At 36.0% G+C, this 12,978-nt stretch overlaps 1 protein-coding gene across 1 annotated transcript in view; it reads left to right on the top strand.

Annotated features, from left to right (window-relative positions):
- Positions 1–12,978, top strand: part of UFL1 (UFM1-specific ligase 1) — a gene marked incomplete at its 5' end in the record, with an annotated part of 21,510 nt that overhangs the window by 1,834 nt on the left and 6,698 nt on the right. Inside the window, 9 exons of the mRNA XM_008937651.1 lie at positions 170–267; positions 1,127–1,241; positions 2,454–2,584; positions 3,234–3,292; positions 6,664–6,810; positions 8,299–8,474; positions 8,937–9,116; positions 9,505–9,625; positions 12,530–12,652. Coding sequence (XP_008935899.1) covers positions 170–267; positions 1,127–1,241; positions 2,454–2,584; positions 3,234–3,292; positions 6,664–6,810; positions 8,299–8,474; positions 8,937–9,116; positions 9,505–9,625; positions 12,530–12,652 — 1,150 coding nt within the window. The remainder of the gene's footprint in view (positions 1–169; positions 268–1,126; positions 1,242–2,453; positions 2,585–3,233; positions 3,293–6,663; positions 6,811–8,298; positions 8,475–8,936; positions 9,117–9,504; positions 9,626–12,529; positions 12,653–12,978) is intronic.

Below are 12,978 nucleotides of genomic sequence, written 5' to 3'. Positions count from 1 at the left end.
GCTTTATTTCAAATGACAGAGTAAATGCATATGTATGCAACTGAAGAAAAAAATAAAAGCAGCTTTCCTTAAGGCATAGGAATGGCTAAGTATACTATCTCAATGTTTGAGAATTAATTTCAATTTAAAGTTCTCATGAGAGGTTTTGTTGGGTGGGGGTTTTTTTTAGGTAATAAATGTGGATCTTCTGCACATTGAAAACAGAGCTAATGACATCGTTAAATCTGAAAAAAATATACAGCTTGTACTGGGACAACTTATAAATGAGTGAGTACTTTCAGGAGCAGTATGTCTATGTCACACCTCTTATTTTTTAAGATGAAGACTATAAATGATGGCCAGCCTTTGTTACTTCTGAAGTGAAATACATTTTTCTTGGCTGCTGCTAGGGGTGCTTGGTGGTGACCAGTGCTGCTTTTCCAGATGGCGACTGAGGCCTGTCTCAGCAAAGCAGCCAGTGAATCCTTGGAGGAAAGGCCTCACGGAATGTCTCTGCCCAGTATCCTGCACTTAGAAGGCTTCTTTTCTTACCCAGTGTCTTTGTGTGCAGCAGCCAGATTTATTTGCTCTGTGGCTTTGCTATCTGCCTCAGCTATTGACAAACCCTCTCATATTTTCCCACCTTTTGGTTTACCTCACAAGCCTTATAAGATGTATGAGCAAGTTATTTCATGGCATTCAGCACACTAATAACCACTGAACTAATACTCTCCTGGGGTTGTCTCTGTTATTGATTGTGCTGCAGGATTTATTCTTGGCAAATAATGTGAAGTTCCTGGCCTCTTGAAATAATTAAGATCTATCCTGCTCACTGAAGCCCTTTTCTAAGTCTCATTGACATATGTTTTCCTTTTCCTGCTTTTTGACGGTTTCATGCAAGCAGATAAATGGCCAATTTTAACACTAGCTTCATGGTTAGCACACTTTTTAAAAAAAAAAAAAACACATTTTCATTGATGTTGCTCTCCTTTATTCACTTAAAATAACGTTCAGTTTGCTTTTGCAAAAATGCAACAGAAACAGGTATAGTGCCAGGTCAGTTAATAATCCAGCATGTGACTAACCGGTTGATCTTGAATATCACGTTTAATGTGTTGGGGGTTTTTTTTCTGTTTTTTTAAATAAGGAGTTACTTGGATCAACTAGCAGAAGAAATAAATGATAAACTACAGGAAACTGGCCAGGTGACAGTGTCGGAACTCTGCAAGGCATACGACCTTCCAGGAGATTTCCTCATACAGGTGATACATGCCAGCAACCTAGCAAATGTGGAATTGATTGTGTTCCTCTTCTTTTGTTACCTTTGCCATATCCATGACTTTAATTGTGTTGAGCTGCTTGCCCTTCTAAACAGAAAATTATTAGGTACATGAAGTGCAGTGTAGCCTGTTGAAAGATTAAGGCTGATGTTCGCCTTTTCACTACTGGCAATATTTCTTTAGAATCTTTGTGACTGTTAGGAACAGATTAAAGTTTGTAAAGTTAGAAACAGTTTAGATTAATGTAAGATCTGAAAATGTATTTTTTTGTAGTAAAAAAAGATATAGGTCTAGTTTCATCAGTCTCAATAGCTACCTAGGAAGTAGAAAAAGCAATGGTAGAGACCTTTCAGTTTATTCAGAAAAGGTAAAATAAACATTTGTTTCTAGAAGCTGAAGCCAGACATTGACTAGAAACAAAAAACCTGTGTACCTTTGTTAGTAACTATTATAGTGTTTAAAAGGATTAAGGATAATTCTCTTACCATCGTTGACTTTCAGTGAAGGTTGGATTTTGTTTGGAAGATACTATTTTCAATGAGTAATCCCATGGCGTGTATAAGGTGAACAGTCATACTAGGTTCCACAGACAACCTTGCTGACTCTTAATTTATGAGCAGATTTCCCCTATTTGTCTCATGATCAGCTTCTACAAAAATATTTCTAACATACAAAAATTATTCCATGATTTCTCTTTGTTTCCTGGGCACTATTTCCTAGGTTTAGTTCACTTTGCAAGGATGAATGTTTATAAAGTCTTTGCACATACTTTCTTTTGTGTTTATTGTTGCTAATTTTTATCTTAACTGTTTAAAATAATGGACTACTGAATTCATCTGCCACTGGTTCATACAAAATTAATACAAAGGTTTAATCTTAGTTGTCTTTGTTCATCTCCAAACCATACTTCTTTTGCAGAGTTTTCTTTCATCACTAGATAGATGTGTATCTGATAGCAGTATGCATTTTTAGGAAGGCTGAATTCCCTGAAGTGTGGGCCATCAATTTACATGTAGGAAGACACATCCTCAATATACCTAAATAATAATTTCCATTTCTAGCCCTCATTTGTGGATATTTTGTCTGTCTTAGCAAAACTAATTTTCTGATCTGTTGATACAGATTTTTTTCATTAAGTTGTGTTTAATATTGTTAGTATCCAGTTTTAGCAGTCATCCTGGCTTTTATTCACAGGCACTATCCAGGCGCTTGGGTAGAATTATTCATGGACAACTAGACCAGGAAAACCGTGGGGTGATTTTCACGGCAGCCTTTGTGTCCCGGCATCGAGCGCGCATCCGCGGCCTCTTCACTGCCATGACTCGGTAAATTCCAACTCTTGGAACCACACAGTGAAATAGTTTTATCATAGCTCTTTATGGACCAAATTCACTTGTGATTGAAAAAGAAAAGAAGAACCTATGGATAGATTTCTTTAAGCATAGTTCAGTTTCTGGGGTGAAATACTTAGTTCTGTTAGACTCACTTTTTGAAATGGTGAGCTCCTTTTGAAGGGAGAACAAGGAAGGTGTAACAAGATAAAATATACAACATACTTAAGATTTTGGGGCTGAAAAAATGTTGATCAGTGGTTCTTTCATTTGTTTAGCAAGTATCCCTCCTCATTGTCCTTCCACTGCTCTCCAGTCAATTACCTGTTGATGATGTTTACCAACTACATGTGTTTATAGATAATTTTTTTTCTTATTAAATCAATAACTTTATGTGTCAATTAGTACGAAGAGAAAAAGCTTAGGACAGCAAAAGTTACCTTACAATAATTATTGTAGCTTTGATATATAACTTTATAGTAATTCCAAGTTAAAACTGTGTAAGATGTGTTAAACATTAGTGTAGCACCCTGGGGCAAAGATGTTGTGTAGTTTTTTGTCCATCTGGAGTATAACCTTTCTAGGTTCTCCACATGAATTTTGGATCATTAAATTATTTTGCTTTGTTTTTCTTTTATCCAAGGCCTACACCTATAAGTAACTTGATCACTCGGTATGGATTTCAAGAACATTTACTTTACTGTGAGTTTCATTCAGTCTGTTTTGTATTTTAGTTAATTCATAGATTCTTTGTTACTGGAAGTATGCTTTCAGAGAAGCATTTTAGTATATATAGCCTTAATTCTGGAATAAAGAACAGTATGTTTCTCTTTAGTGTAAAAAGTGTTAAATCTGTTGTGCTATCTGTAATTGAAGAGGTGTTCTGTGTGTCTAAAGCAATGAAAGCATATGCTGATAAAATATCTTTGGGGCCAGAATGATGCAAGAAATACAGTACTCATTTATCATCTGTTTTGTTAGTTCCCCTTAGCTACTGGCAGTTTTATCAGCGTAGCACACAAAAGGGCACAGACTCTATGTAGCCAAATGGCATTAACTGCTCTGTTTTTTATTTATTGACTTTGTGATGGTGGAGGCAGAGCTTTTGTTGTGCTCTTAGTTAAATGTCTTTATATGCTGAGATAAATTATATCCTTAAACTGTTTGCTTTTCTTTTCCACAGTTCCTTTTTTAAATAGAAATGCATAAAGATATCCTGTTCAACTGCTGAAATTTTTAGGCAGTACTTAATTGCTTCTCACTTCTAATGTTGCAGCTTTTTTTTGACGACCCGTTCCCATCTGTCCAAATGCTGCTTCAGGCATCATTAGTCTTGCATGCTGGCTGACCAAGTGCTGCTGCTCTTCATAATCCTTTTATGGTTTTCTATCTACTTTCATGAAAGTTAATAATTTGTCTCTTGTTTGATTGGGTCTTTTTGCCTTCAGGGCATTGCAGACTTGAGCTCCACTGATAGTATCTCTCTGCTTACCTTCTTGTTCTTTGCAACAAGTTTATTCCTTAAAAATTAAAACCTTAGCATTTAAATAAAATCATATAAATGCTCTACTTTCACCTAATTGATTCAAGATTTCTTCTTTTTTTTTTTTTTTTTGAATGTGCCATGCAGGTACTCATAGATGAAAAGGAAGCTGCATTATAGTAATGTTGCAGTACCAAATAAATTTCAGTATGCAGTTACAGTCTTTTTCAAACAAGTCCTGCAAGTACATGATCATGTTTTGTTCATGTACATTGTTAATGTGAATTGAAGTTCTAGTGATTTCATATCACCAGTAATCATCACAGTGGCCAAGTGTATTTCTAGTATATTCTTTTTCTCTGTGTTTTTTGAGTGTTTTTTTAGTGTTTGTTCATCTTTTTCTTTAGTTTTCTTACTGTGTTTCATTTCTTCTGCAGTTTCATAAGTTTCAAGGAGCTTTTTACTCACTGCCAGAGTAGGTTTGATTTTAATCTCTCCATTTGCTGAGACACCATTTTAATTCCACAAATGCTGGATACCTGAAAAATATCTTTTAATCATGTTACTTACACTCCTGGGTTTTTATGTTGCTCATTATTAGCAATGTGTTTTAAAATGGTCTTTGTCAGTTTTGTGTCTCTTCCAGAAAAGGAAGTTCAGTGTACTGTTTGTGTAATTTAATCAACACTTAGTGTTAGACAAGATAAACAACAGCCTGTGGTTCTGTCTCATAGCTGTACTGCTATTCATGTTGAGCTGGCATGAGGTTAGGATAGAAAATAATTTAAGAAATGAGAAACTCTTCTAAGTTAAAACACTAATTAGAAAGCATAATGAAAGCACAGATGTTTTTCAGTTTTGAGTATTGTACTGCTGGTGTAGGGCAAGCTGGGAAGGACACTTATCATCTTTGCCTAGACTTTGACAGAGACCTAATAGGACACTACAAACTACTCAGTCACCTTTAAAAATAAGTGTGAGACTACAGTAGTTCCACAAAGTTGTTGTTTTATTTTAAAACAAGAGACTATCTAGTCATAATTGTAGTAAGGGCTGTGAAATCTCCTATGGAAGCACCTTCTCTGCCCTGGAGTTTTAGAACTGGCACGTGAAGTAATACAAAAATAAATCGGCATTGTCATTTCCCTCCCTTCCACTAAAGACTCCAGTTCATGCTAGTGCTCCACAAAATTGTGTAAAAATCTATTAAGGTTTTATTCTTTTTCCCAAAAGCTTTGAATAAAAACAAGTTGAGATTGCAAACAGAGAACTGTATTGTCTGACAGGCACATTGACTATTTTTTTGGGTAACTAAACTGTGTAAAGTTTATATAAGTCTAAAAATCTGATTTTATTATCAGAATCTGTCTCATAAGCTTTATTTTATATAAGATAACTGAACCATGGCAGAACATGGTTTCTAGCTCTGGTCTTAGGTTATATAAAGCTATATCTTGCTTAATTCAGTTACTCTTTCTTCCACAATTTTTCAGTGCAAGTACTGTTCAGCTTTCTTAGTGGCAGTTGTGTTCACTAGCTGCTATTTTACAGAGGCTTATCTACACTGTGGGCATATCTGACAAAAAAAAAATCGTGATTTAATATGCAGTATTTCTTCTGGACCCAAGTTTTCAGCTAAATTTTCCTGTGTAGGTGAGCTAAACCTCTGTGTGCTGTATTAAGCATGTTGTAATGTTGACTGCTACTCATATGTAATGAGGAAAAAGCCATCCCACATGGTGCCACTTAATGTTCTGTTCCAGGGTAAAATCTGTCTTTTAATGAACTAGAAATCAACACAAACTGAGGATAAAAAAGCCATGCAGCAAAGCTTTGGAAATCAGCAGAGCTTGGCAGTTGATGTAATTGATTTTTTTTTTTTTTAAATATATCTAGTGATTAACAAAAAGGCAAAAGCAGAACATGGGAGGCAAATCAGATATTCCTGTGCACCTTTAATGGATTGCAAATACCTTATTTAGCATCAAGAATGGCTTAGTACTTCGGTACTACCAGTTGCCAGTACGTACTTTGTCAGCAGTATTTGTGCATTATCAGGAGATTACTATTGGCAACAATGAGGACATTGTAAACCTTGGGGATGGTCACCAGGACAAGAATGGAGGTGCTCATTGGTGCAGTTTAGGTAGCAGTTTTTCATTCATTTTAGTGTGTTCAAATTTCTCCTTTTTCCATGTAGGTTAAGATGCAAGCAGTGATTTTGAGGAGAATATTCTTAATAAAATGCTCATATATATTATTGTCTGGGAAAAAAAAAGAGTCTTTTATGACTACATTTTCTAAATTAAAAGCTCAAACTGTCCAGGGATATGTTCCATAAAAAGTGTTTTGATCCTACCATTGTGTCTCACTGTTTTGAAACTTGGTGTGATTTCCAAAGCTTTCATCCAGACACTCTCATAAGTGTTAAAAATAACTGATAGAACTTGGAAATGTTTCAGTAGAAAAAGCACAAACAACTAATGAGAGGGAAACGAACTACAAATAAACCAGGGAAAATAATTGCTATGCTTTGATTAATGGATATATTGAAGGGGAAAATGTCACTGCATTTAATTTCTTCTTGTAGCTGTGTTGGAAGAACTTGTCAACAGTGGTCGTCTGAAAGGCACCGTGGTTGGTGGGAGACAGGACAAGGCTGTGTTTGTCCCAGACATCTATGCCAGGACACAGAGCAACTGGGTGGATTCCTTTTTCAAGCAGAATGGTTACTTAGGTAATTCATCTATATTCTTGTTGAAAATATCTCTTTCTAATTACCTAATTGTTCTTACCCTAATGTAGCTAGTGTCTAGAGTGAAGTCTCACAAGAATAAGTGCAAATCAATACAGTAGTTGATACTCCTTTGTTGAAAAGACCATCTTGCTTATGATGATGAGTGTTCCTTGAGCACAAGGAACCACAGTTCAACAGAGAGAACCCTGCTGCTAAACAGTAACTTAGTTTCTCACAAACAGAATTACAAATGCTACTTTTATTACTGTCCTGAAAACATTTCTTAGACTGCTTGTTGTAATCCTTTTCAGATAATCATGTTTGACCCACATGGTTGGAGTTTCAGTCCAGCTGTTCAGATTACAACCAAATTTTGGCTGTTAATAGTCTGGGTAACCAAATGTGCAGTTCACAGAAACTTTTCCAAAATAAGACTTGCGGAGCTTTTTTCCAAAATAAGACTTGCGGAGCTACTGTGGGTAGTCCTGCTGTCCTGATTTGAATCCAAACAAGTCCATCTAACTTAAAGCTGAGTGATGCTGGACAATGGTGTTTTAAAACAGGAGCTATGGGAAAATGGGGACCTGAATAAACAGAAGAATGTACCCATGTGGTCCCAAAGGGCCAGTCCCTAATCTTGCAGTTTGGAAAGGTTTGGCATAATTTATTGAAGTAGTATTAAATGCTTCTGTAACACTGCTTCACTGATACAGTATCTGTCAAAGTCTTTGAATGTTTAAAGAATGTCTAAGTATAAACTGCCAAATAGTTGAAATGTTCTGCTTATGAGGCATTGCACAATTCTGCAAGTACATTTGAGTAACTTTTGAAAACAAAACATTTTGACATTGCATATATTGTAAATATTATTTGTGTTATATTAGAATACTTTGGAAAGGTATAATTGCAAAGATAATCTTAATGGTATAAGAATTTGAAAAAAAAAAAAACATTTTTTTCCAAAACTCAGACCAAACTCATGTTCATGATTTAATCTTCATAACAGGCTGGAAAAGACCTTTAAGATCCTCAGGTCCAATTGTTAAGCCAGCACTTGCTAGATCACCACTAACCACATCCCTAAGTACCTCATCGACACATCTTTTAAATAATCTCCAAGAATAGTGACTCCACCACTTCCTTGGGCAGCCTGTTCCAGTGCTTGACAAACCTTTCAGTGAAGAAATTTTTCTTAATGTCCAACCTAAACCTTCCCTGGTGCAGCTTGAGGCCATTTCCTCTTGTCCTGTCACTTGTTACTTGGGAGGAGAGACAGAGACCCACCTTTCTACACCCTCCTTTCAGCTACACTTGTGTTTAGTTGTAGCTTGTACAAAACAAGGTTTTAGGTCAGCGTCAGCTTAAGGCTGCATTTACTTCAATAAAAACTATATGTAATTCTTCGTTTTCTGCTTTCAAAAAAGATTACCACATAAGATCCTGTATGTATATGAAGGTACTCAAGTGTAACCAACATCTATTTTATAGAATTTGATGCACTGTACAGACTCGGCATCCCTGACCCAGCAGGCTACATTAAAAAAAGGTACAAGTCCACACAACTTTTATTTCTGAGAGCAGCTTGTGTTGGGCAAGAAATTGTGGACCAAGTTGAAGCCTCTGTAGAGGAAGCCATCGGCTCTGGAACCTGGATAGATGTAGCAGTAAGCAGTCCTTTTGGTGGTGGTTGTTGGATTTACTTATTTTGGCTTATTTTTGTGTCAAATGATACTTTATTGAAACTACACATATAATGAATATTCCATGTTGTCAAAGAAGAATATTCGGTTCAAGAAAAGGAACAAGTAAAAAGGCATTACTTGGCTTGAAGTTGGTCTGAACAAAAACAGGGTAAGCAGATACAGTGCTTTGAAGAAGTTCCCATGCATTTGCCCAGAGGTAACACATGTTTTAGACCAATGTTGATTTGGGATGCTAGAAGATTTAAAATAATGTTTACTTTTAAATTTAAAAGTTTAACTAATAGTTTGATTTTAAAAGTGCGGTATATTCTAAATAGTTAACAGATGTGAAGTTGAATGTCCATGGATTCTTTTTATCCACATACAAGTAGTATCTGTCTATTCTAGAACAGATGTAAATGATTTTGATTTTCTTTACCCTAGACTCTTCTGCCCAGCTCATTGTCAGTAGAAGATGTTGGGATATTGCTTCAGCAAGTGATGAGATCTTTAAACAAAAATTCTTCAGGTTTGGTCTTCAGTGACACCATTGTGGTCAGTGAGCAATTTCTAAGCAACTGTGCTGACCTATTTTCTGATATGATGCAACAGAAAGCTGAAAAGGTACAGGGGTTTTTATTGGTCAAGATGTAAAATATATTGAGTGTTGTGAGTATAGTTTTATGTGACTATTTCTTGTTACCATCTGTCCATCTCATCTGAAATACAGCTTAAGAAGAAAGGCAAAACTGAAAAAAATGTTTGTATATGTAATCAGTGTAATTTAATGTATATTCAGTTGCGCTCAGGGAGAACCGTCATGCTGGCAGTATGATCAGACACTGAATTTTGAAGGCAAAAATAATTGTTTCTCAATGTATTGCACTTGAAAAACATTGTGTTAGATCAGTACACTTAAAAATGGCCAAGGAGCATAAATGTTTCTATGTGTATCTTTTGTTGCTGTGTGTATCTTTTTGCTATTAAGTGCATGTTCTTCATTTTATTTTAGGAAATGAAAAATAGCCCCGTTAATTTAATCACTGAAGAAGATTTAAAACAAGCTTCTAGTTTAGAGAATTCATATGCCAATAAAAAAGATAAGAAGGATGAAAGAAGAAAGAAAGCAACAGGTAAGGCATCGATATTTAGCTTAAGCAAAAAAAAAAAGCCATAAAAAAGGCTTGTTTAGCCTTGGAAATATAAAGTTACTGTGTTTTGTAGTCCATTAGTTGCATATAGTCCATTGCTGAAGATACTTTAGAAGTAATCCAACCACTTAATCATGTGTATGTGTAGATACATCTGTCCATATCTATCTTTCATGGCCATGTCCACGAAAACTAATTTCAGATTTAGAAGTACAGAGAAAGTACCATAAAGATACCTTGAGTTAGCCCAAGAGAAGGCAGCTGGCTTTAGAGCAAGGAGTCCATGTGTGTTTGTTCACATGCATGGTGTGGTCACATAGGATTGAGTTGTGCAGTGAGGTCTGACCAAACCAGCATTAGCTTAGGGACCTCTGTCCTGGTTTTTATTACACAGTGTAAATACACTCTCACTCTTCACTTTTCATGGATCCAGGAAAAGGGAAGAAGTATTTCTTAATAGTCTTGAGAGTTAATTCCAAAATCATTCTATCTAATTGAGAAATGAGGTATTAAGATTTTTTTTTTTTTCAGAGAATATTGTACATCTTTTTCTGAGAATCCTGTGCCAGACGATTTTCTGTTTGCACGCAAAACGGGTATTTGGAGATTCACACAGATTACTTTAAGGAATAATCCGGGTTAAATTAGTCCCTAACCTTACTCCACTTGTATGGTGGCTGTTTGGAATAGATTTTAATCCGAGGAGGAATAAAAATGTGAGTTTAACCTTTTCAGTTCTTTATGGTTTTAAAAACATTTTTCAGGCTAAAGACTATTTTCAGTCTCAGACACTTTATGTGGCTCTTGTGTTGCTGCAGCATAGCTGAGCAATCTGTGTTGAGCTGGCAGGTAGAGTTTTATGTGCTACTGAAAGTAACAGAATCAGAGGACTGATGCATCTAGCTTAATTGAATATACTCATCTGCAAAATAAATCATTATATTTTACTTTTGAAAAGGACATGAATGAGTTGAACTGGAAACTAAACTTTTTCCTGTCACAAGAGACAGCAGGTTTTTCTAGGCCATAGCTGAGGCAGAGAAGCTTGAACTTTAATTGAACTGACAGAAATAGAATTACTTTGGTTTCCAGGACTCTGAGGAGTGAGACTCTGAGCATGGGGCGAGTGTCTAGACAGATTCTCATCCGCAGGTAACATGCTGTACCATCAGCAAGTGCTACCGCTACCCTGAAGTGCCCTTTTTTTTTTTTGACTTAAAAAAATCCAAGCAACATCACAGTTTAAGGATTAGATGTTGTTATTGCATATTGGCAAAATGTAGCCAACATCATGTTGTCTGTGTAAGGTCTGCACATGACTACGTCACTATCTGTTGTTTAAGTGTAACCTGATGTGTAGCGTTAATGCAAATCATATAAATATGTATTCTCCCACACACTGGATTAATGAAAATTTTCAAGATAGATTTTCTGCTGCCTAATACCATTTGCCACAGTCTGTGATAAAAAAGTGCCTGCAGAGACATGTATTCTTGAAATCCTCTCTGTAGGTTACAGTACATGTATCCTGTTATAAAATAGGGCTTTTCTGACAGTAGATGTCTGATGAAGTCTTGGCTTCATCTCTCTGTGGATAAGATCTTGCCTGCAGGTTGCCACTTTTCTGTGTGACTATTAAAATGAAACACAGAATGAAAGGAGCTTGTTTCCAAAATAACTAGTGTATTGTGCAGTTGACAAACAGTTTGTATGTGCTCAGCTGAATGCAGTCACATTTCATAGAACCATAGAAAGCCTTAGGTTGGAAGGGACCCTAGAGATCATCTAATCCAACCTCCTTGCCAGGGACGGCTCTCAACTAGACCAGGTAGCTCAAGGCATCATCCAGCCTGGCCTTGAACACCTCCAGGGAGGGGGCATCCACAACGTCTCTGGGCAATCTGTTCCAGAGTCTCACCACCCTTGTACTGAAGAACTTTTTCCTAAGATCTAGTCTAAACCTACTCTCCTTCATTTCCAATAAGCTTTTGAAAAACACCAGCACTTTTTTTTCCATTTTATATTGGAGAGGTCACAGATTCACAGGGTCTCACAAGTACACCATCCACTGCGAGCTCCAAGTGAACTACTTTGCAGTTTCTGCAAATTAATGCTTAAAAATCCCTTTGTAGCACATAACAGATGCCATTAGCTTTGTAAGTAGTAGCATCTTGTCCTTGTGTTTCCTTTTCTTAAATGATAGTACTGTTACATAAAGTAGTTGCTTGAAATATTGGTCCTTATATTTAAATGGATAATAGCTGCTTCCTCAAGACTTGGTGCATGTACAGAAACAGTTATTCTGCAGTCTAAATTTTAAAATGAAAAAAAGGAACAAGTTGTGTAAAAGGGAGAAACAGCGGAACAGCCTACGTTGTGGTGAGGGACTGTATTGTAAATTGAGATCTTGTCTTCTGAATACTTGGATTATGAATTAATAGTCGGACCTATGAACTAAGTCATTGGTTACATTTGTCAGAACTGGAACTTCTTGTTGCTTTGTAGTCACCTAGGAACAGTCATTAGCGTTCTAGTTAACTGAATACAGGCTTCTAAGAATATTTTGCTTATATGCTTACTCTGTAGGATGCTTTCTCTGAAAGATAAGCTCTTTTTGGTATTTTTTGATGATACGGACTTTTAGCATCATTAGTATTTGTGTTTATTAATGACATTAGCTTAAACAAAGCTTTGACTCAGTTACTTTCTTAAGAGCTAAACCTATGGCCCGAAGATTCAGGAAGACCTGTTGTAGGTTACATTTAGAATCAGGCTGTGGCTTTTTAATTCAGTGTTAACAAGTAATGCAGATAAATTACCATAATATTTTAATACTTTTTAAGTGCTAGAACTTTACTGTGTACTAAGCAAATAATTTTCCACCAGAGGGCAGTGGAAGCGTGAGAGGAGGAGGAGGAGGTAATGCCAGAGAGATCAAGATTAAGAAAAGCAAGAAGAAAGGGAGAAAGGAAGCTGACAGCGATGAAGAGTCACAAGCAGCTAGCACAGGTTTGTCATTTTATTTCTGACACTATCAGTTCATACTGATGTCTTTTTATTACTTGCTTTTTTCACATCTGGTTTTTTTTTTTCCCCACTGTATTGGTAAGGTCAGGAAAAAATATGAAAAGATGAGAATACTGTTTAGTTAGAAGTTTAGCAAAGGATATGATGTTGCTACTTAAATGAAATGGACATACCATATTCACTAAAAAGTAAAACTTAATCTTTAAAAATTAAAATAAAGCAAATGAGAGCATTTTTTTTAATTTGATTTTATGTAGGAAATGCCTTAGATTTCAAGATGAGTATTATACTTGGTTTCTTAACACCTG

This window comes from Merops nubicus, unplaced genomic scaffold (genome assembly GCF_000691845.1).
Source record: "Merops nubicus isolate BGI_N331 unplaced genomic scaffold, ASM69184v1 scaffold34613, whole genome shotgun sequence".
Lineage (NCBI taxonomy): Eukaryota > Metazoa > Chordata > Aves > Coraciiformes > Meropidae > Merops > Merops nubicus.
Note: the sequence above shows the minus strand (reverse complement) of the source record. Positions and strands in the feature narration are given on the sequence as shown.